Source organism: Saimiri boliviensis, chromosome 21, assembly GCF_048565385.1.
Source record: "Saimiri boliviensis isolate mSaiBol1 chromosome 21, mSaiBol1.pri, whole genome shotgun sequence".
NCBI classification, from domain to species: Eukaryota; Metazoa; Chordata; class Mammalia; order Primates; family Cebidae; genus Saimiri; species Saimiri boliviensis.
This window is the reverse complement of record NC_133469.1, coordinates 22,809,568-22,833,140: the sequence shown is the minus strand read 5'-3', so window position 1 is coordinate 22,833,140 and position 23,573 is coordinate 22,809,568. Positions and strand designations below refer to the sequence as shown.

At 48.5% G+C, this 23,573-nt stretch overlaps 2 protein-coding genes across 2 annotated transcripts in view; one reads left to right on the top strand and one right to left on the bottom strand.

Moving 5' to 3' along the window:
* Positions 1 to 1,706: 1,706 nt before the first annotated feature.
* On the bottom strand, positions 1,707 to 16,633 carry PEX26 (peroxisomal biogenesis factor 26). The gene is made up of 5 exons (XM_010330541.3): positions 16,020 to 16,633; positions 14,621 to 14,761; positions 9,713 to 10,008; positions 6,465 to 6,611; positions 1,707 to 4,850 (listed from the first exon to the last, which is right to left on the bottom strand). The coding sequence occupies exons 1-5, from the start codon at positions 16,247 to 16,249 to the stop codon at positions 4,747 to 4,749; spliced, it is 918 nt and encodes a 305-aa protein (XP_010328843.1). The 5' UTR covers positions 16,250 to 16,633; the 3' UTR covers positions 1,707 to 4,746.
* A 136-nt stretch (positions 16,634 to 16,769) lies between these two features.
* MICAL3 (microtubule associated monooxygenase, calponin and LIM domain containing 3) overlaps positions 16,770 to 23,573 on the top strand; it is a 296,358-nt gene continuing 289,554 nt past the window's right edge. Inside the window, exons 1-2 of the mRNA XM_074391091.1 lie at positions 16,770 to 17,082; positions 18,199 to 18,268. The gene's annotated coding sequence lies outside the window, so the exon portion shown is untranslated. The remainder of the gene's footprint in view (positions 17,083 to 18,198; positions 18,269 to 23,573) is intronic.

Here is a 23,573-nt window from a genome sequence, read left to right as displayed (position 1 = left end):
CCTGCAATGGAATGACACATAGCTATAAAGAATGAGACTGCTCCACATGTGCTGGGACTGAGGAAGGTTTTCGATTTTTTGTTTTGTTTCTGAGACCAAGTTTCGCTCTTTGTTGCCCAGACTGGAGTGCAGTGGCACGATCTCGGCTCTCTGCAGCCTCCGCCTCCTGGGTTCAAGCAATTCTCCTGCCTCAGCCTCCCAAGTTGGAGTTACAGGAGCCCACCACCACACCCAGCTGTTTTATATTTTCAGTAGAGGCTGGGTTTCACCACGTTGGTCAGGCTGATCTCCAACTCCTGACCTCAGGTGATCCACCCACCTCAGCCTCTCCAAGTGCTGGGATTACAGGCGGGAGCCACCACACCCAGTCGAGTCAGTTAAAAAAAGATGTGGCAGTGTGTATAGTGTGTGTGACTACTATCATTTGCATATGAGAAAGAGAAGCTTACTACCAGACACCACCTGGAGGGATAGACTGGCAGGGGAGGAAACTGGGGAAGAGAGTGAGAGTAGAAAAAGATTGTATTAGCTGGGTGTGGCAGCCCACCCCTGTAGGCCCAGCTACTCCAGAGGCCGAGTGGGGAGGATTGCCTGAGCCCAGGAGTACGGGTCCAGCTGGGCAACATAGTAAGACTTAAAAAAAAAAAAAAAAAAAAAAAAAAGCTTTCTTTTCCATGAAAAGCCTTTTTGTAACTTTTGAATTCCATGTTTTTGTTCTTTGTTTTTTTTGAGACGAAGTCTCGCTTTGTCACCAGGCTGGAGTGCAATGGTGTGACCTCGGCTCACTGCAACCTCCACCTCCCAGGTTTAAGTGATTCTCCTGCCTCAGCCTTCCAAGTAACCAGGACTACAGGCATGTGCTGCCACATCCAGCTCATTTTCGTATTTTTAGTAGAGACAGGGTTTCACCGTGTTGGCCAGGATGGTCTCCATCTCCTGACCTCATGATCCACCCACCTCGGCCTTCCAATGTGCGGGGATTGCAGGCGTGAGCCACCACGCCCGGCCGAATTCTACATATTTTAATGGTCTCTGGTCTACATACTCGTGTGTAAGCACATACACGCAGAACGGGGATCACCTGCACAAAGCTATGAACGACTTCCTCATCCTTCTAGCTCCTTTCTAGAGGCAAACCCTCCGCCCTCTCCCAGGCGCCACTGTCCTGCTGCCACCCACCTCCAACAGTGGCCTAATGCTTCCTCTCCTTTCCACCCTCTCCCTGCCTCCCATGGGACCACGGAAGAGGATTACTGGTTCCTGCTTCCCTCAGCACGCCTAAATTTAAAGTTAATGAATCTACAGTTAACATGCAGATTACCCAGCCCACTTGGATGCATCTGCATATTAACAGTGAACTTCAGCCAGGAGTGACGGGAAAGTGAGGATTTTTAGGGCGAGTGAGGCCGAATACGGTAAGTGAGGGAAGTGAAATGTAGTTAAAGGAATACCAGACCTGAGGGCCCGGAGACAGCAGTCTTGTTCAGGCAGTGTAACGTCGGGGGGTCCATGTCCTCAACTGAAAGAGAAGGGAGCTGCGGCAGATGATCTTCCCAGATGTCACATATGGCCAAATCCCCCCATCCCCTCAGGCCTCACTGATGTGTGCTGTATGCGCTCGACAACCCTGTCTAACAGAAAAGGAATGCAAGCCACACAGGTAATTGCAAGAATTCTAACAGCACCGCCAAAAAAGTCAACAGAAACAGATGAAATTAATTTTAATATTTCACTTAGCACAGCGTATCTAAAATATGATCATTTTAACAGGCAATCAATATAAAAAAAATTCATTCTTTTTAGTACTAAGTCTTCGAAATCCACCATTTACATTTTGCAGAACATCTCAACCTGGACTAGCCACCTGTCAGGGGCTCCAAGGCCCCACCTAACGAATGACTGCTGCCTTGGACAGGGCGGGTGTGAGTCTAACAGGAAAGCCATCCCTTCGCCTTGGACCTCATGAAGCCCAGGGCAGAGGACGGACACGAGCACCAGCCCACATCCTTGGAAAAGGTCAAGGTCACAGGAGCAGCTCGGGTTCTGAGGTCCTTGCCTGACGAGGCAGGCAGCTGGGACTGGTTACCAGACAGCATTGCAGAGTGCAGGACAGACACACACAGAGAAGCTGCAAACCTACAAGAACACAGGGACCCTCAGGCCGAGCGGAAACCAGGTGGGCAGCATCAGGGCGTCTTTACATTCGGGGCTTTCACAACGCAAAACCCCACAGACTCACCAAAGTACGCAGACCTCTTGGTGTGTCAGTGACACCAATCCACTCCTTTAGTCACCTGAGCACCTTCCCTCTCTCGGACACCCAGTGGGCACTGGGGGCCCACTGGTGCTCCCAGAGAGTGACCACTCACAAGAGCTCCTACTCAGGGTGCATCACACACACGATCTCATTTGCTCACCTAAAAAACCCTGTAAGACTTACAGATGAGGACACCGGGGCTGAGAAGGTTAAATTGCTCCCCAACAGGGACATGTGGCACAGAATGGATCTGACACTGACTTGCACACTGCAATGAGCACTCCCCAACTTTGAAGAGGCACCAAGAAGTTCACAATTACAAGGCCATGGGGTCACTACTGCAAAAGGGATATGAAACAGGACCCTGGACACAGGGAGGGGTGGAAAGGATTATTTGAGTAGGCATGGAAGGTGGAGGGGCTCACCAGGCCAAGTCAGGTGCTAGGCCTTCAGCAGAAACAGCACGAGCCAAGGCACAGAGGCCCCAGGGGAGCGTGCCGTGGTCAGAAGGCTGTGATGGTCCGGCAGCTGGAAGGCCATGCAAATAATTAACAGGGGCCCCACATCAAGGGGGAGGCATCAGCCAAACCCATCACATAGGGGCCTTCGATTCCATAAAGAATCTGGATTTTATCCTGTGAGCCATGGGAAGCCACTGAAGCATTTTATCTAGGCTAGTAAGCGGGCCCAGATTTTCATTTTAAGAAATCAATCTATAGAAGGAATCTCAACCCTCACCTGACTGCCTCTCTCCCCGCAGGGTTCTAAGCTCTACTTAAAAGCCCATATAAAAAAGCACAGATTTGCTTCCCACAGACTTGAACCATGCCCTAGGGATTTCATTCTAAGGGGTCTGTGAAGTTGGCTTACTTTACCCATTTTTCTAAAGAGAAGTGGTTGACTTGCAACCCCTGAAAATGTACCAACGGAAAGCTAGCAAGCACCTTCTATATTTTTGGCATCACCACCAACCAAGGACCCGGTGCAGGGCAGCCTGCTTGGCCTCTGGCTGCAGAAAGGCCAGCCCCTGGGGGAAGCCCTTCATTCTGACAGCATTCAGTGCACTACGCTTCCTTGCACAGAAACTCGTAAGATGCTTGTGGCTGCTGAGAACACTACGCTAAAACATTTCACTCCTCAGATGCAAGGCCTCAGCGCCCTGCCGCCTCCCTAAGGTTTTACTGTTCACTGCCTTCAAAATCCACGTCTCCCCTCTGCCCCGCCGCCCACACCCCTTCCAGCTCACCCGATTACTTAGTTCCATTTTCAGCTCAGCAGCCTCTGAGGCTGGCCTACTTTTCAAGGCCACACGAGCAGAAAAATTTGGGCATTACGCAAACAGAACATTAACTAGGACAGAAGCACAAAAAAAGCGGGGGGAGGGGGAGGAACCTGCAACGGTGTACACCAAGGAGGCAAGGATACAGGCAGGACTTGGTGAAATAGCCAATGGACAAGTCTGCAGTGGGGGAGGGAGGGGCTGGCGGGGAAAGACGGGCAGAGGCGCAGAGCACAACAGAGCAAGGCTTCGCCAGGACAACCTGGAAAATTGAGCTGAAGACCAAGATGCACCAGGCAAGATCACTTTCCGCAGCGATAAGAGCTGTAAGGCTCACTTGGTTTTCGGCAGTCAGCCGAGTCACGCCCCAGCCTGAACAGTGAGAAGCCTTACGCGGCTTCAAGCGCACAGCAAGACCATGAGGACAGCATATTGATACAGAATTAGACCAGTTCTGGGGAGCGCAGTGCAGGCAGGAAGAGGCCCTCTCAGATCGCACTCTAGCTAATTCCCAATGACTCTCAGGGGCATGGATTTTCGTTTTGAGAGAGTGCAGTGGCACAATCTCAACCCACTGCAATCTTGCGTCCCTGGCTCAAGCAATTCTCGTGCCTCAGTATCCTGAGTAGCTGGGACTACAGGCGTGCAGCATGCCTGGCGCAGTTTTGTATTTTTAGTAGAGATGGGGTTTCACCACGTTGGCCAGGCTGGTTTTGAACTCCTGGCCCCAAGTGATCCACCTGCCTCGTCTCCCAAAGTGCTGGGATTACAGGCATGAACCACGCACTGTAAAGAGGTATGTTTGTCAAGAAGTGAAGGGCCAAGTGTCACTCCACCAGGCTTTTTCTGAACTTCCAGCTCCATTAACATCCTGACCTGAAGAACCAACCCCTTGCCTTCGCCGAGAAGATGGAATGTTTCATAGACACAGTTCCTGTCCCCAAACCCCTCCTTTTCAAGGGGCCTCTGGGTGTCCGGAGAACTGTTCTGGAGGTGCTGTGCCTGCTGGTCCCTTTTTGTTTCCACGTCACCTACCATGGCCAGTGGAAGTGGGGTGCAAAGGAGAGGGTACCCAGGCAGCAAGACAGTGCACCCCGCGAGATGAGGCTGGCCCCACTTCCCCAGGGGCACCTGTGGATGCGTGGCTCTGTCACTCTGCTTCTGTTGCCGCAGACTTGAGGAGCAGGGAGGCTGTGCTGCAAGGGGACCCTCAGTCACGGATGCGGAGCTGGTAGAGGCGAGAAGATGCAGCCTTCCGGATCCAGCGGAAGAGCTGGGCCAGCTTGTAGAGGAAGGGCAGGGAGGAAGGGGAAGCTGCAGGGCAGAGAGAGACGACTGTGAACGTCCTGCCCTTCCAGCCCGTCACTCGGCCATCTCCCGCCCTGGGAGACCCTACTGCCTTGCAATTATGCATTTGTTTAGTTTAGTTTTTTTTTGGAGACAGGTTCTCGCTCTGTCCCCTAGGCTGGAGTACGGTGCAGTGTGTGTTCAGTTCACTGAAGCCTCCATCTCCCGGGCTCAAGTGATCCTCCTGCTTAGCCTCCTAAAGTGCTGGGATTACAGATGTGAGCCACCACACCTGGCCTGCTGAGCCAAGGCACGGTTTCTATTTTATTTTTTTGAGACAGAGTCTCACTCTGTCACCCAGGCTGGAATGCAGTGGTGTGATCTCGACTCACTGCGACCTCCACCTCCCGGGCTTCAGTGATTCTCCTGCCTCAGCCTCCAGGGTAGCTGGGATTTATAGGCACATGCCACCATGCACAACTAATTTTTGTATTTTTAGTAGGTAACAGGTTTCACCATGTTGGCCAGGCTGGTCTCGAACTCCTGACTTCAGGTGATTCCCCTGCCTTGGCCTCCCAAAGTGCTGGGATTACAGGTGTTGCCCAGGCTGGAGAGCAACGGCACAGTCTCGGCTCACTGCAACGTCCCCCTCCCGGGTTCAAGCAATTCTCCCTGCCTCAGCCTCCCTAGTTGCTGGGATAATAGGCATGCACCACCACATCTGGCTAAGTTTTGTATTTTTATTATTTATTTATTTATTTATTTATTTTTGAGACGGAGTTTCACTCTTGTTACCCAGGCTGGAGTGCAATGGTGCGATCTCGGCTCACCGCAACCTCCGCCTCCTGGGTTCAGGCAATTCTCCTGCCTCAGCCTCCTGAGTAGCTGGGATTACAGGCACGCGCCACCATGCCCAGCTAATGTTTTGTATTTTTAGTAGAGACGGGGTTTCACCATGTTGACCAGGATGGTCTCGATCTCTTGACCTCGTGATCCACCCACCTCAGCCTCCCAAAGTGCTGGGATTACAGACTTGAGCCACCGCGCCCAGCCAGTTTTGTATTTTTAGTAGAGATGGGGTTTCACCATGCTGGCCAGGCTGTTCTTGAACTCCTGACCTCAGGCAATCCACCCACCTAGGCCTCCCGAAGTGCTGGGATTACACGTGTGAGCCACCACACCCAGCCTATTTTCCACATTTTCTAAAATGTATGAGTATTTCATTTACAACTTGTTTTGAATTAATACTCCGTTAGACATTAACACTTGAATTCACACTTTTGTAGACATTCTGATGAGGGGAAGTTTTTTTTTAAATTCTGAGGTTCCAGTCAGAGTTCAGGCCAGAAAAAATCGGAGGGCTACGACTCAGTCCACGTCCGGGAGTCAGCGGGCCGAATGGGCTTTCTCTCAGCTGCTCTCACAGACTCCAGGGCTGGTCTCTCCTTCCAGCTGGGGCTGACTCATGCCCAGTCCAGCAATTCCTCCTTGCGGAACAGACTCGGGGGAAAATGTCACAGGAGAGACTCCCATCCCCAGGAGGACTCTGACAAGCGTAGTGACAAGCACCCGCTCCCACAGGCCCAGCCCCGACAAGGACCCCTTCCCAGGAAGGATGGGGGACGAGTCTCCACTACTTACCTGGATCCAACCTCACCACCAGGAGACAGAGGATCAAGGCGGCCAAGAGGCTCTTTTTGAAGGGCAGAGAAAAGAAGTGGCTCACTGCAGAGTCCCAAAGCTGGCGAACCAACATCGGTAGCGACAGGAACTTGTGGGACACCGAGCCTGGCCGGGAGACAGAGCACAGCTTCAGGGAAGTCAGGGGAGTCAGTTTCCCAGCCCCCGACCTCTGTGCTTGCTTTTAAGAGCTGAGCAAAAGCGTTATTAAGTATTGGCTAAAGCCTCCATACCTTAACTGCAGATACTCTTGCAAATCTCATGCGTATAAATTGTTTTCCTTAGGCATATTACTTATTTTGAGTATATATTATTATTATTATTATTATTATTATTATTTTGAGACAGAGTTTCGCTCTTGTTGCCCAGGCTGGAGTGCAATGGCACGATCTCGGCTCACCGCAACCTCCGCCTCCTGGGTTCAGGCAATTCTCCTGCCTCAGCCTCCTGAGTAGCTGGGATTACAGGCACGCGCCACCATGCCCAGCTAATTTTTTGTATTTTTAGTAGAGACGGGGTTTCACCATGTTGACCAGGATGGTCTCGATCTCTTGACCTCGTGATCCACCCTCCTCGGCCTCCCAAAGTGCTGGGATTACAGGCGTGAGCCACCGCGCCCGGCCGAGTATATATTATTTATAATATTGAATGTATCTTTGTAAAAATTTTTTAAAACCTTTCAGAACAAGATCTGAAATACATAAAAAGCATCGTGTTATTTAAAAAAAAAAAAACAGTGAATGGAGAGATATAAAATACTTTCAAAATCTAAAAAGGGCACTTGCAGTACAAGGGGAAAAAAAACCCTTTACTTTAAAAAAAAAAAGCAGTTGAGCAAAAGGGACTAAGAAACAGTTCCTCACAGAGCTCAGAAAGTAGCTCTAAAGGCAATTCCAAAGGCCCCCAAAAATGTTTGAAAGACAGATCACATCGCTACACTATCATCTCCTTAGGAGATGACTTGAGGACTTTGCCAGGCAACACCTATCAGCTGGGTAAATCTGGCATATTTAGTGTTTTTTTAATGGTCTCATTTTTTTCACAGTCACGATGTCATTACTGATCAGTATAGGAGTTTGGTTTTTTGGGTTTGTTTGTTTTTTTTTGAGATAGAGTCTCACTCTGCCACCAGGCTGGAGTGCAGTGGCAGGATCTCAGCTCACTGAAATGTCCGCCTCCCCAGTGCGAGCAATTCCTCTACCTCAGCCTCCTGAGTAGCTGGGACTACAGGCACCTGCCACCATGCCCGGCTAATGTTTTGTACTGCAGTAGAGATGGGGTTTCACCATGTTGGCCAGGACGGTCTCTATCTCCTGACCTCGTGATCCGCCCGCCTTGGCCTCCTAAAGTACTGGGATTACAGGCGTGAGCCACCGCGCCTGTCCGCACAGGAGTTTTAACTTGCTCTATTTATGACTTTGGCCAGTTTACCCACTTGTAGGCAACCCAGTGGTCCTCTGCTCCTGGGAGGTCACCATATTGATGCAGACCCCCAATTAGTGTAGCACACGACAGCCCAGGACTCCTGGGTACAGCGATCCTCCCACCTCAGCCTCTCAAGAATCTGGGACTACAGGCACATAGCACTATACCCAGCATTATTTCGTAGCATTCTTTATATTCTGGCCTCAGATGCATGCAGAGTTATACAGAGCAATACTTCTGATTATCGCATCAATGCAGAGAAATGAAGGGCAATACATACAGTGAAGAATTCAGAAGTCTGGGATTGCAAATATAAACACGAACACTACCAACCCAAGAATAAGTGATGCCCAGTCCAGATACAGCACCCTGAACTTGCCATCAAACACCCTCTTCCCCTCCCTAGTAAGTGCAGGGTAGAGGGCTGGGGAGCCACAAGCAGTCCCTGGAGCCAACAGCCTGCTTGCAAAGAAGCCGTTGTGTCTCTGCAGGTTCATGCTGTGAGGCACACAGAGAAAAACACTTTGGATCCGGTCTCCTCATTAAGCAGAAGGGTTTTCATGTAAAAAAGAACAAAAATACCTATTCCGTATGCCGGCAAGAGAAAAAACAGGGGTCAGTGAGTAATAACTACCAGGAGAAAAACCAAAATTTGGCATTAGAAAGAATTCCCCGTGGAGCTATCCAGAGCCGGAAGGTGCTGCTTGAAGAGATGGTGACTTTCTGTCCTTGGAAGTATTCACAACTACACTAGATCCTCACTCAAGGAAAAGGGCGGAAAGGACTCAGGGACCAGGGAAAGGGTCTGCAGCAGAGGACCTTACTGTCCCCTCGGGCTGGCTGGGCACGGTGGCTCACACCTGTAATCCCAGCACTTTGGGAGGCTAAGGAGGGCGGATCACGAGGTCAAGAGATAGAGACCATCCTGGCCAACATGGTGAAACCCCGTCTCTACTAAAAATGCGAAAATTAGCTGGGTGTGGTGGTGCACTCCTGTAGTCCCAGCTACTGGGGAAGCTGAGGCAGGAAAATCACTTGAACCAGGGAGCCAGAGGTTGCAGTAAGCCAAGATCGTGCCACTGCACTCCAGCCTGGTGACAGAATGAGACCCCGTCTCAAAAAAAAAAAAGTCCCCTCGGAGCACAACGATCCCCACACTCACCCTGCACCACCCCACACCACCTTGCATCATGCTAGCCAGGCATACGGTATTGGTCTTGACAGGGTTTTCCCCTAGAGGCCACCTTGGAAAACTGCACTCTAGTGGGCAGGGTGTACATCGATCATTGAAGAGAATGTTCAAGAGCTCTGGGGAGGGCAGAGAGGAGGCTGGGCAAGCTGAAGAGGTGGAATTTGTGTCTTGAAAGTCAAGTTACCAAGGTACCAAATGAGTTTCTTATTTTTCTTTGGTATCCCAGCAGATCTCAGCTGTCTTTGTTTTAGGGCCAGCATTTAAAGGAGGAAGGACATCCCACCCAGGCCGGTATGATAGAAGCAAGAGACCCAGTCAGAGGACTCCAAGGGGAAAATGACTTTCGAAAGACAAGTCAAGGTCCCAAGACCCAGCAACACCTTCCAGGTGGAGAGTGTCCTTCCACGGCCAACTTCAGAGGGTCTGCGCTTCACTTTGTTAAGCAACTCAACAGGCTTCCTCTGCTGGGATTCAAGAGTTATTCATATAAAGAACTGCTCCTAAGCTCCCAGGAGTTTCCCGATGATCCCCTGGGGTACGAGGCAAGCCCACAACTCCACTTCACAGAGGTCACAGAGGGATAATGTCCTACCTTCCCGGTTTGGCTTCGGGGCCTCCTTGGAGCCTGCGTGTTCCTGTTCCTGCTGCTGCCTCGCTGTGTCAATGGCCTGAAGGATATCCAGTCGCCGCGCTTCCCCAAAGGCTGCAGAGCCCACCACCAGCTCCTCAGCCTCCGACAAGCGGCCCAGGGGCAGCAGCACCCGCTGCACGTGGACTTCTGCCAAGGCTCCATATTCTGGAAGGTCTTGGTTGGCTGGCTCTTGGAGCCAGGCACCCACCACATCCAGCACCGTTCCAGGCTCTTGCATTTTGCTGTATAAGAGAATGCTGCAGTCCCCAAAAAACCCAATCCCAACACAAGAAGGGTCAGTGCTCAATGAGCGGTTCATTTCTCTTGACCGTTACGCTTCTCCTATCCAACCCGTCCTCACTGCATCCTCTAGGCCTTTCTGATGCAGTGTTGATGCTAATGGGAATTCCCTATGTCAAACCCATCACCAACAGCATACTCCGTGGGACAAGCTGGAAGTCTTTCCTCTGAGATCAGGAAAAAGGCAAAGATGCCTACTACTTTGACTGTTTTTATTCAACTGGAGTTCATAGCCAGAGCAATTAGGCAACAGGAAGAAATAAAAGGTATCCAAACTAAAAAGAAGAAAGTCAAATTATCCCTCTTTACAGATCATAAGATCTCATATACAGAAAACCCTAAAGACTCCACCAAAAAAAAGAACTAATAAACAGATTCTGTAAAGTTGTAGGATACAAAAATCAATGTACAAAAAAACCAGCATTTCTATATGCTATAGTGAACCACTGGAAAAAGAGATCAAGAAAACAATGCCGGCCAGGCACAGTGGCTCACATCTGTAATCCCAGCACTTTGGGAGGCTGAGGTGGGCAGATCACAAGGTCAGGAGTTCGAGACCAGCCTGGCCAACATGGCAAAACCCCGTCTCAACTAAAAATGCAAAAAAAAAAAAAAAAAATTAGCCAGGCATGGTGGCGTACGTCTGTAATCCCAGCTACTCAGAAGGCTGAAGCAGGAGAATTGCTGGAACCTGAGAGGCAGAGGCCGCAGTGAGCCAAGATCGAGCCACTGCACTCTAGTCTGGGTAACAGAGCAAGAGTCCATTAAAAAAAAAAATTCCATTTACAATAGCTACCAAAAAACTAAGATACCTAGGAATAAATTCAACCAAGCTGGTAAAAGATCTCTACACTGAAAACTATAAAACATCGATGAAAGAAGTTGAAGACGACACACACACAAAAAATAGATATTCCTTGTTCATTCATAAATCGGAAGAATATTATTAAAATTCCCAAAGTAGTCTATAGATTTAACCAATCTCTATCAAAATACCAATGGCATTCTTCACAGAAATAGAAAAAACAATCCTGAAATTCATATGGAACCACAAAAGACCCCAAATGACTACAGCAATCGTGAGCAAAAAGAACCAAGCTGGAGGTATCACGTTACCCGACTTCAAACTACACTACAGAAAGCTCTAATAGTAACCACACAGTATGGTATGGCATAAAAACAGACAAAATGGAGCAGAACAGGGAGCCCAGAAAGAAATTCATGCACCTAGAGCCAACTGATTTTCAACAAAGGTGCCAGGAACACACAGAGGGAAAGACAGTCTCTTCAATAAATGCTGCTGGGAAAATCAGACATCTATGTGCAGGAGAGCAGACCTCTACCTTTCTCCACATGCAAAACTTAACCCAAAACAGGTTAAAGACTTCAATGTAAAACCTGAAACTATGAAACTACTAGAAGAAAACACAGGAGAAATGCCTCACAACACCGCGCTGAGCAAGGGCTTTTCTAAATAAGACTTTAAAAGCACAGGTAACAAAAACAAAAACAGACAAATGAAATTACATCAAAACTTCCACAGCGCAGCAAAGGAAGCAATTAAGAGTGAAGAAATAACGTACAGAATGGGAGAAAATATTTGCAAACCATCCATCCGACAGGGAGTTAATATCCAGAATATATAAGGAACTTAAACAACAGCAAAAAAAAAAAAAACAAAAAAAAAAACCTGATTTAAAAACAGGTAAAAGGGCCAGGCGCGGTGGCTCACACCTATAATCCCAACACTTTGGGAGGCCGGGGCGGGTGGATCACGAGGTCGAGAGATTGAAACCATCCTGGTCAACATGGTGAAACCCCGTCTCTACTAAAAATACAAAAAATTAGCTGGGCATGATGGCGCGTGCCTGTAATCCCAGCTACTCAGGAGGCTGAGGCAGGAGAATTGCCTGAACCCAGGAGGCGGAGGTTGCGGTGAGCCGAGATCGCGCCATTGCACTCCAGCCTGGGTAACAAGAGCGAAACCCCATCTCCAAAAAAAAAAAAAAAAAAAAAAAAAAAAAAAAAACAGGTAAAAGACCTCAACAGACATTTCTCAAAAGATGATGTACCACAGCCACCAGGTATATGAAAAAATGTCCAACGTCACGAATCATCAGGGAAATCTCAAAACCACAATGAGACCTCCCTCGCTCCAGTTACAACAGCTATTATCAAAAAGACGAAAGGAAGCAAGCGCCGCAGAGGACGTGGAGAGGGCGCGCTTACACACTCTTGGTGGGACTGTAAACTGGTGCAGCCACTATGGAAAACAGAATGCAGGCTTCTTCACAAAATTAAACATAGGAAAGATGGCACTTTTTTTCTAAGTGGTGGCAAGTGCTGAGAGAATGCCACGGAGGCCTTGGGCACACTGCAAGAGTATTCGCTGCTGCCGCACCCCAACTGCCACATGCTGCCCCTCTAGTGCCAGTGAATCTCTGAACCTAAGCAAATTGTTGCCAAGCCCCGCTTCTGGTACTTTGTATCTCAACTAAAGATGAAGTCTTCAGGGCAAAGTGTCTACCGGGCAGGTGTTCAAGAAATCTCCCTGCAAGTGAAGAACTTTGGCATCAGGGTACACTACAGCCCCTGCAGCAGCACCCACAATATGTATGCAGAACAGCGGGACCTGATCACCATGGGTGCTGTCAGCCGGTGCTACCAAGACGGGCACCCAGCACCGTGACCCGGGCCTATGCCATCCAGATCATGAAGGTGGAGGTGATTGCAGCCACCTCCGTCAAAGATCAGAGTGCCACAAGCAGTTCCACAATTCCGAGGTCACATTCCTGCTGCCCCACCAGGTCTTGCATCTTCAGCACAAGCCACACTCCAGCACCAAGAGTCCCAATACCTTCTTTTAGGTACAGAGAACTCTTTCAGGGTGTCATCAAAATAAACTCAAGAACGCCCAGGTGAAAAAAACAAAAATAGAACTATCACATGATCTAGCAATCCATTATCTCCCACGTTTAATGCAGCATTATCCACAACAGCCAAGACATGGAATCAACCTAAGTATCCAACAGCAGATGAATAAAGAAAATGTGTGTATAAGGCCGGGCGCGGTGGCTCAAGCCTGTAATCCCAGCACTTTGGGAGGCCGAGGTGGGTGGATCACGAGGCCAAGAGATCGAGACCATCCTGGTCAACATGGTGAAACCCCGTCTCTACTAAAAATACAAAAAATTAGCTGGGCGTGGTGGCGCGTGCCTGTAATCCCAGCTACTCGGGAGGCTGAGGCAGGAGAATTGCCTGAACCCAGGAGGCGGAGGTTGCGGTGAGCCGAGATCGCGTCATTGCACTCCAGCCTGGGTAACAAGAGCGAAACTCCGTCTCAAAAAAAAAAAAAAAAAAAAAAGAAAATGTGTGTATATAACACACATACACACACACACACACACACACACACACAGAATGGAATACTATATAGCCATAAAGAAGGATAAAATCTTATCATTCATGAAACACAGGTGGACTCTGGAGCCATCACGTTAAGTGAAATAAGCCAGCCAGAGAAAGATAAATACTACATGATTTCAGTCAGGTGAAATCTTTAAAAAAAAAAAAAAAAAAAAAAGTTGATTTCTTAGAAGCAGGGAGTAGAACAGTGGTTACCAGAGACTGGGGAAAGAAAGAAGAAAAGGAAGACGGGAGGAGGTTGGTCACTGGGTACAAAGTTACAAAGGGGCAGGAGGAATAAGGTGTGGTCTTCTATTGCACAGTACGGTGGTTACGGTCAACAGGAAGGGATTGTATATTACAAAATAGCCGGAAGAGAGGCTTGTAAATGTTCTTGCCACAAACAAATGAGAAATGCATGAGGTGATGGATATGCTAACTACCCTGATTTGATGATTACACAACATACATATAGTATATATTGAAATGTGACATTTACCCCACAAATATGTACAAGTGTCAATTTTAAAAACTTTTTTTTTTTTTTTTGAAACAGAGTCTCACACTGTCACCCAGGCTGCAGTGCAGTGGTGCGATCTCGGCTCACTGCAACCTCCGCTTCCCGGGTTCAAGCGATTCTCCCGCCTCAACCTCCCGAGTAGCTGTGATTACAGGTGCATGCCACCATACCCAGCTCATTGTTTGCCTATTTTTAGTAGAGATGGAGTTTCACCATTTTGGCCAGGCTGGTCTCGATCTCCTGACTTCGTGATTTGCCTGCCTTGGCCTTCCAAAGTGCTGGGATTACAGGTGTGGACCACTGTGCCCAGCACCCCCACCTTTTTTTTTTTTTTTTTTTTTTTTTTAAGAATTAGGAATTCCTAGGAAGTAGCAAGCTGCTCTTTCAGCTCTGTCCTCTCTGTCATCCCATGTCACTCCTATTCCCTGTCCCCTTTCTTCTTTACGTCCGTTCTCCTAAATTCCTCCTCCTTTATCCTTTATTGCCATGTATGGAGGGCTGGGGGGAAAAAATTGAGGGGAAAGAATGAGATTTGGAGGGAAATGGTAGGTAAGGGGGAAAGAGGAGCAATAGGCCCAGATTTAGGAGAGGAGATGAATATCCCGTTTCTGAGCCGATCTGATGAGTCAGCAAAGACGACTTACCACAGTTCTAGGACTTTGGGGGGTAGCTTCTCAGGAACCTGGTAATACTGAAGAACCCAGGAGAGGACTTCTTGCCACCGATCCATTTCTGCCAGGGCCTGGATCCCCACAACACACAGGGAGCACTTCACTTCCAAGGAGCTGTCAGCAGAAAAACCAATTTCAGTTAGAAGCGGTTCCCCTCCTTCAAAAAAATAGAAGTGGTTCCCCTCCATCCATTTGTTTCCATTCCCACCTCTACCAGCTCCCAACTCAGCAGCCATCACGTCCCTCATCCCCGTTAGCATTTAGATGGACTTCACAATTGGTCTCATGGGCTGCCCTTTCACCCAGGCACTAAAAGTTCGTGTCAACCTTTTAAGAGGCAAGTCAGCTGAATTGCTCAATGTTCCTCTTTGTATCCAGGTGAAATCAGACTTAAATGAAGAAGAAGGGTAATCCTGAGGGGCAAATAACACACAGCACCAGTGTGTGGGTGAAAAGAGCTGGAACTAAGAGTTTGCTCGGTGAATAAATGGGCTTGGAGCATTCTGAATGAGTGCAGGTGTAGGAACTCCACAGCTGGCCTTTTAGCACCACCTAGTAAGGTTCCTCCAGACACCCGGAAGCAAAGCCTTCCGCATTCACTGAAATGAGTTCCCACGCAGCCCCTAAAGCACAGCCAGAGCTCTCCAGTCCATCCTTCTCTGCGGTCAGCTTTAACTATTCTACCTACCACCTCCCTAGTATGGCCTAACCCAATTTTACAACGCAGAGAAATGACGCCCTCACCTGCCAGATAAGGCCGGTGGCATTAGAAAGAGCAACGCAGGCCCAAGATTTTTTCCTCCAGATTCTTTTTTTTTCCTTCTTTTTGGTAGAGAAGGGGGCTCGCTATGTTATCCAGGCTGATCTCCAACTCCTGGGCTCAAGCAATCCTCCTGCCTCGGCCTCCCAAAGTGATGGGATTTACAGGCGTTAAGCCCCCGCGCCTGACCCTGAATTAATTCTTTAATCCAGTCCTCCAACGGGGCCAGAACACTGTTCCTGCCATGATCCCCATTCCCCATCATCAGCCAGTCACGAGTAAACGACCTAGTGGGGCGGGGGTTACCTAGGAGAGGACTTTCACCACCTGCTTACTGACAAGAGTTTAACACTTAATACACATTCAGCCTTCCCATCATGTCATTCTGCCCTGGAACGAGGAGCAAAGAGTTGGCTGTGGGTTCCCCGCTAAGCTCTTGTTACACGACTTCCTTCTTCTGTAGAATGGGCACACGAGGAGCAACCACCCTCTCGGAGAGAAACCACTGACAAAGCGCCTTGTGAGCAATCTGGGAATGACAGAACTCCTGAGACCCTGAGCCCCACCCCAGGAGCACCCGGAAAGGGGTTCCTTTCCGAGCCCAGCACGTACGTGCCCGCGGGTTCCTCTGCCAGGGCGTGGTTGGCCAGACTCCGCCAGGCCCGTTCGCAGGTCTCCAGCGCCGCCCGAAAGTCCAGGTGCACTACCAAGAGGTCGGCCGCCTCCTCCAGCAGGTCCACCGCCGGCGCCCGGGCCGGGGCGGCGCGCACCGGCTCGCTGCTGCGCAGGGGTCCCCCGAGCCCCCGGAAGGGGGCTGCAGAGGTCGAGGGGTCGCTCTTCATAACCAGTCCGGGCCCGGGGCCCAGCTCCTCAGACGTCGGAGTGACCGCCTCTCCGGAGCCTCCGGGATATCCCGAGTCGACCTGAGCGAAGAGGGAAAGTCCTCATCTCCTGGCCCACAGCCCTTCCAGAGACCGATTCCCGGAGAACGAACAGGAAGGGGCCTATCTCAGGCAAAGGCTTGGGCTCGCCTGGCGGCTGGGGAAGCGGTTTACACATCGGATTTTCAGAATTCTTGCATCCCTGAACTACCTGGCCCTAGCTTCTCCGGCCCCGCGACACGTGCAGGAACTGCCTCAGCTGTGGGATCCTGGTTACCAACAGACTCTCACCCGGCCGCCCCGCAACGGGAGCGGACATCTTTCGCGCCCGCCCCGCCCCGCAGACGCGCGGCGGCGCGGGGTGCTCTGGGAGTTGTGGTTCCCCAGCTCCCGGCTCTATAATAGAAACAGGCGGGAAAGTGCGGACTACAACCCCCAGCACGCCGCGCGCCGGAAGCCGCGCCTGTCCCGTGAGAAAACAAACGGGAGCTAACAGCTTCGGGGCGGGGAGGTCGGGGCAGGTGGCCCCTAACAACACCGAAGCTGTCTTGTGACTTGGGGGGGCCCTCACTAACCAGTTGCGGCGGAGGTTGGCGGAAGAAGTGCCAGCAATGGATGTGCAGCTACGTGCACGCTTCTAACTCGGCGCTTCTGCGGCGGTGGCGATCGGAGAATCTGTAACGTCAGGGCCGAGGCAGAGCTGACCGAACATTCCGGCAACCTTAGTCTTGGACCGATTCACACTTTCTCCGCGTTCCCTCCGGAGTTGTCTGTGGGGGGATGAGTATTGCCTGGTGAGGCTGAGGGACTGAGGGCGGACACCTCCACAAAGAGCACTAAGAATATGTTGGTCCAGGGCCGGGCGCGGTGGCTCACGCCTGTAATCCCAGCACTTTGGGAGGCCGAGGCGGGTGGATCACAAGGTCAGGAGTTCGAGACCAGCCTGGCCAACATGTTGAAACCCCGTCTCTACTAAAAATACTAAAAATTAGCCGGGCATGGTGGCGCGTGCCTGTAATCCCAGCTACTCAGGAGGCTGAGGCAGGAGAATTGCCTGAACCCAGGAGGCGGAGGTTGCGGTGAGCCGAGATCGCGCCATTGCACTCCAGTCTGGGCAACAAGAGCGAAACTCCGTCTCAAAAAAAAAAAAAAAAGAATATGTTGGTCCAAAGGGCAGTGTTCCAAAATGAATAGTGACCCCACCAACGCGGGGCTGGGGGCGCTGAATATAGGGCCTCATTTTCTCTCTGCTCTGTGCCCCACCCTGAATTTGTTGTTAGAAAAATCTGTGGTTAAATGTAGACACCGATTCTACCTCCCCACTGTTGCCACTTCCAATCTGTCTTCTCTGTTTTATATTTCTCCTGATTTATCGCCATCTGCATACGAATGTCTATATTTCACTTATTTTTTTCCTGTCTCTTTCCTTCCACTATGATATTAACTCAGGAAGGCAGACGTTTTTGTCTCTTTCGTTCACTGCGGGAACTTCATGCCTTGAACAGTGCCTGACACCCATAGGTGGTAAAAAAAGTATTTGTGGCCGGGCGCGGTGGCTCACGTCTGTAATCCCAGCACTCTGGGAGGCCGAGGCGGGTGGATTACGAGGTCAAGAGATCGAGACCATCCTGGTCAACATGGTGAAACCCCGTCTCTACTAAAAATACAAAAAATTAGCTGGGCATGGCGGCGCGTGCCTGTAATCCCAGCTACTCAGGAGGCTGAGGCAGGAGAATTGCCTGAACCCAGGAGGCGGAGGTTGCCGTGAGCTGAGATCGCACCATTGCACTCCAGCCTGGGTAACAAGAGCAAGACTCTGTCTCAAAAAAAAAAAAAAAGTATTTGTGGAGTAAATGAAGTCCTGGCTTCACTTTTATCTGGTTACAGGGTCCATATTTCTCTTTCCTCAGAGTCTGATGGACTTGCTTCTGCCTCAATTTCCCATGCAGACTTTCTGCAAGAGAATGGACAGCCCAGAAGGTGGGTGTGTGTATGTGTGGTGACAAGGGCAGGGGAGGTATGATGTGAGCAGGTGCGTGTCTAATCTAATTTCTAAGGCAGCAAATGATTCTAGGGAAGTTTTGGAGAGAGTCCAAAGGGCAGAGAACTGGGAAAAAAACGAAAACCAAGATGACCTAATACAAATGAGCGAAGCTTGGCAAAGTCCAGGTGAAACAGAATATAATAATAAGTATGATTTATGGATATGTGTAAGATTATTGTTATAGCTACAATTTACCAAATACTCTGTTTCCAGTACTTTATTATAAAGCACATGATTCACAGTATGGTTTTGATTTTCACGATGTTCTTAGCTTACATTGCGTAACTTGCTCATGGCATGACTGTGAGTCCCTTGAATAGAAGCATAGTTAGTTCTGTCCCTGCAGAGCAGAATAGTGGCTCAATGAATGCCTTTAGCCCAAAGGAGCCTCTGTTTGATTGAGATTTGTCACTTACTAGTTGTGTGACCTCGGGAATGTATTTACATAAGCTCTGATTTCCTCACCTGTAAAATTGGGTTAACAGTTTGTCCTTAACTCTCAAAGGCTGAGGGAAGAAGTAAGTAAGATTGCGCACAACGCACCAGGCACGTTAAGTAATGAAAAATGTGAGCCAGGCCTGGGCAGACCGAACATGCTCAGAAGCGGCCCTCTCTTAAGTGGCTGCTGCCTGGAAAAGTCCCTTTTCTTAATCCCTAACAAATTTCTTGCTATTCCAAATTTGTCCAGGAGATGGACACACAGTCCTAAAAGAAGCAGCCTTGCTAAAAATAAATTTGCCTATTTAGTAGTGAGACAGCCAGAATGAGGTCAAGATATTTAAGGCAGAAGAGAGGAGAGCTAGAAACCATATAAAAATACGATTGTATTTCATTTCTGATTCACCCATTTTTCAACTATTCCTCGGCTGCACATCAGTCCGTACATAACCACTGTTTCGCACTATTATGCCCACAAGTGGATTCCTTAACACACATCCACTGGGATACATCATCTCCATGTCTGCAAGTACCCAGAATTTCTCAAGCGAAGACACAGAAGTCCCAAACAGAATCGAATTCATTCCCCCTAGGAGAACACGAATGGGAATTATCTTTACTTAGCCAACCTCTCTCCAAGTTGGGGCTCATGGGACAACCTTTGAAACCACCTCTTCTCATTTCCTCATCCTTGGTATATAAAACACAGTGGAACTAAGGACAGTCTTTTCAGTTGTATAAGGCCAGGCCCATATTAATATATTTGTATGGTTAGAATTGTTTCATTTGGGGAAGAACTAGCCGAGCACCTGAGATGCCAGTATCCTCTTTATGACTCCTCTCCTAACCCTAGCCAGGCTCTGGGACTTGAGGCTCTTCCTTCCATTTGGAAGAGGGCTCAGGGTGGTTCCTTCACCTGAGGACACAGATTTGCTCGGCCTGCTACAGCAGGGGATGAGTTGATGTTTTTGTAGCAGAAAGCACACGGGACTGGAGGTGAGAGGCACAGTTCGAATCCTGGTTCCTCCAGGCAGGGCACAGTGTTCGTGCCTGTAATCCCAGCACTTTGGGAGGCTAGGCGGGAGGATTGCTTGAGCTCAGAAGTTCAAGACCAACCTGGACAACATGGTGAAACCCTGTCTCTACAAAAATTACAAAAATTAATTGGGTGTGGAGAGAGATCCAAGATGGCTGATAACTAGCAGCTCGGGATTGTAGCTCCCACTGAAAGCGCAAAGAAGGAGAGGACGCCACACCTTCACATGAATTCTTGTTGCTTACGCACCAGGAGATTCCCAGCGGAGGAGCCCCACGGGTCGCCAGCGCGACTCTTGTGACCGGCGAGGCGGTTTTGCCGGCGCCTCGGAGCGTCGGTTCTCGGTGCAGAGTTGGAAAAGCACCCTCAATCTTAACGCCGCTGATTTAGTCGGTGCAGTGGGTTGCTCAGATTTCGGCGCTGAGAATCAGTAAGTCGGACGTCCACTCAGAAACCCAATTACAAAGACGGTGATTATAAAGACTACAGATGGATGAATCTACAACGAAGGGAAGAAAACGGTCAAAAAAGGCTGAGAATACCCAAGATCAGAACGCCTCTTCCTCAGCAGGGGATCCCAATTCCTCATCAGCAACGAAACAAGGCTTGATGGAGAACGAGTGGGTTCCAATTACAGAAGCAGGCTTCAAAACGTGGATAATAAGAAACTTCAGTGAATTAAAAGAACTTGTTATAACACAATCTAAAGAAACTAAGAACTTTGAAAAAAGGTTTGACGAAATGTCAACAAGAATACAAAATTTAGAGAGGAAAATAAGTGAATTGATGGAGCTGAAAAACACAATACGAGAACTACGTGAAGTATGCACAAGTTTTAACAGCCGAATTGATCAAGCAGAAGAAAGGATATCAGAGGTCGAAGATCAACTCATTGAAATAAAACAAGAAGACAAGACGAGAGAAAAAAGGATAAAAAGGAACGAGCAAAGTCTCCAAGAAATATGGGACTATGTGAAAAGACCTAATCTACGCTTGATAGGTGTACCTGAATGTGACGAAGAGAATGAATCCAAGCTGGAAAATACGCTTCAGGACATTATTCAGGAAAATTTTCCCAGCCTAGTAAGGCAGGATAATATTCAACTCCAGGTAATACAGAGAACACCACAGAGATATTCCTTAAGAAGAGCAACTCCAAGGCACATAATCGTCAGATTTACCAGGGTTGAAATGAAGGAGAAAATACTAAGGGCAGCCAGAGAGAAAGGTCAGGTTACCCACAAAGGGAAACCTATCAGACTCACAGCAGATCTCTCAGCAGAAACCCTACAAGCCAGAAGAGAGTGGGGGCCAATATTCAACATCCTTAAAGAAAAGAACTTTCAACCCAGAATATCACATCCAGCCAAGCTAAGCTTCACATGCGAAGGAAAAATAAAGTTTTTTGTGAATAAGCAAGCACTCAGAGATTTCATCACCACCAGGCCTGCTTTGCAAGAGCTTCTGAAAGAACCACTACACATATGAAAGGAACAAACAGTATCAGCCTTTCTAAAAAAATTATCAAAAAGAGCATCAATATAATGAAGAATTTATATCAACTAATGGACAAAATAGCCAGCTAATGACAGTATTAAACTCACATATATTATTATTAATTCCAAATTTAAATTGACTAAATCCCCCAATCCAAAGACAGGCAATTTGAATAAAAAACTAAAACCCATCAGTATGCTGCATCCAGATCCATCTCACATTCAAGGATACACAAAGACTCTAAACAAGGGATGGAGAAAGATTTACCAACCAAACAGAGAGCTAAAATAAATAAATAAAAAATAGAAGTTACAATTAAGCAACAAAGATCAAAAGAAGCAAAGAAGGACATTACATAATGATAAAAGGATCAATGCAACAACAAGAAGAGCTAAAGATCCTAAATATATACGCACCCAGTACAGGAATACCTAGACATACAGGACTTATAAAGAGACTTAGACTCCCACATAATAATAGTGGGAGACTTCAACATTAATATTAGACAGATCAATGAGACAGAAAATTAACAACGATATTTAGGTCTTGAACTCAGATCTGGAACAAGTAAATGTAATTAACATTTATAGAACTCTCCACTTTAAATATACAAAATATACACTCTCATCAGTACCACATCATATCAATTTAGAGGTTTAAATGAAATCTTGGTTGGCTCCTTGTTTGTTATTCTCTTCCTTCATTTTCTTTCATGTCACCATTATTGAGGACAATTGTAGGCATACCCATATTTAGACTGCATTCTAGCCTGGGCAATAAAGCAATACCTCCATCCTCTCTCCCTCTTCCTCTTTCTCTTTCTTCCTCTTCTTTATAAAAAAAAAAAAAAAAAAAAAAAAGAAAGAAATAAAACAAATTAGCTGGGTGTGGTGGTGCATGCCTGTGGTCCCAGCTACTCAGGAGGCCGAGCTGGAAGGATTGCTTGGGCTCAGAAAAAAAAAAAAAAAAATTAATTGGGTGTGGTGGCACATGCCTATAGTCTCGGCTGCTCGGGAAGCTGAGGTGAGAGGATTGCTTGAGCTCAGGAGGTCAAGGCCACAGTGAGCTGAGATCACACCGTTGCACTCCAGCCTGGGTGACAGAATGAGATCTTGCCTCAAATCAAATAAATAAAAATGTAGAAGCAATTTAAAAAGAATCCTGGTTCCTTCAGTGACAAAGTGAGATGACCTCTGGAAAGTTGCCAGATTTCTTCATGCTTCAGTCCTGTCATCTGAGGACACTGATACCGACACTTGCAGCATAGGGTGGCTATGAGGAGCAGAAGGAACCATGTGATGGGCCATTGCACACTGTCAATGACTGGACTCATTCAGGCTGATGTAAAGCAAGAAAGAAGAAAGAATCTCAGCCAGGCATGGTGGCTCATGCCTGTAATCCCAGCATTTTGGGAGGCCGGGGTGGGCAGATCACTTGAGGCCATGAGTTCAAGATAAGCTTGGCCAACATGGTGAAAAACCATCTCTACTAAAAATACAAAAATTAGGCCGGGCATGGTGGCTCACGCCTGTAATCCCAGCACTTTGGGTGGCTGAGGCAGGCAGATCACGAGTTCAGGAGTTCGGGACCAACCTGACCAATACGGTGAAATCCCCTCTCTAATAAAAATACAAAAATTATCTGGGCCTGGTGGCACGAGCCTGTAGTCCCAGCTACTCGGGAGGCTGAGACAGGAGTATTGCCTGAACACAGGAGGCAGAGGTTGCAGCGAGCCGAGATTGTGCCACTGCACTCCTGCCTGGGCAACAGAGGAAGACTCTGCCTCAATTTAAAAAAAGAAGAAGGAATCTCATAGCACCCCAGAGTTCTGTAATACTACTTTCTGATCTAGAATCCAATTTTTTTTTTTTTTTTTTGAGACAGGGTCTCACTTTGTTGCCCAGGCTGGAGTGCAGTGGTGTGATCTCGCCTCACTCACAGTCTCTGCCTCCCGGGTTCAAGTGATTCTCCTGCCTCAGCCACCCAAGTAGCTGGGATTACAGTTGTGTGCCACCACGCCTGGCTCGTTTTTGTATTCTTAGTAGAGATAGGGTTTTGCCGTGTTGGCCAGGCTGGTCACAATCTCCTGGTCTTAAGCAATCCACTTGCCTCAGCCTCCCAAAGTGCTGGGACTATAGGCATGAGCCACCATGCCCAGCCCTAGAATCCAATTCTTGAGGCTTCCACGCAAAAGGAAAAATGCCCACATCTGGCCAGTCCCAGTGGCTCATGCCTATAATCCTAGCACTTTGGGAGGCCAAGGCGGGAGA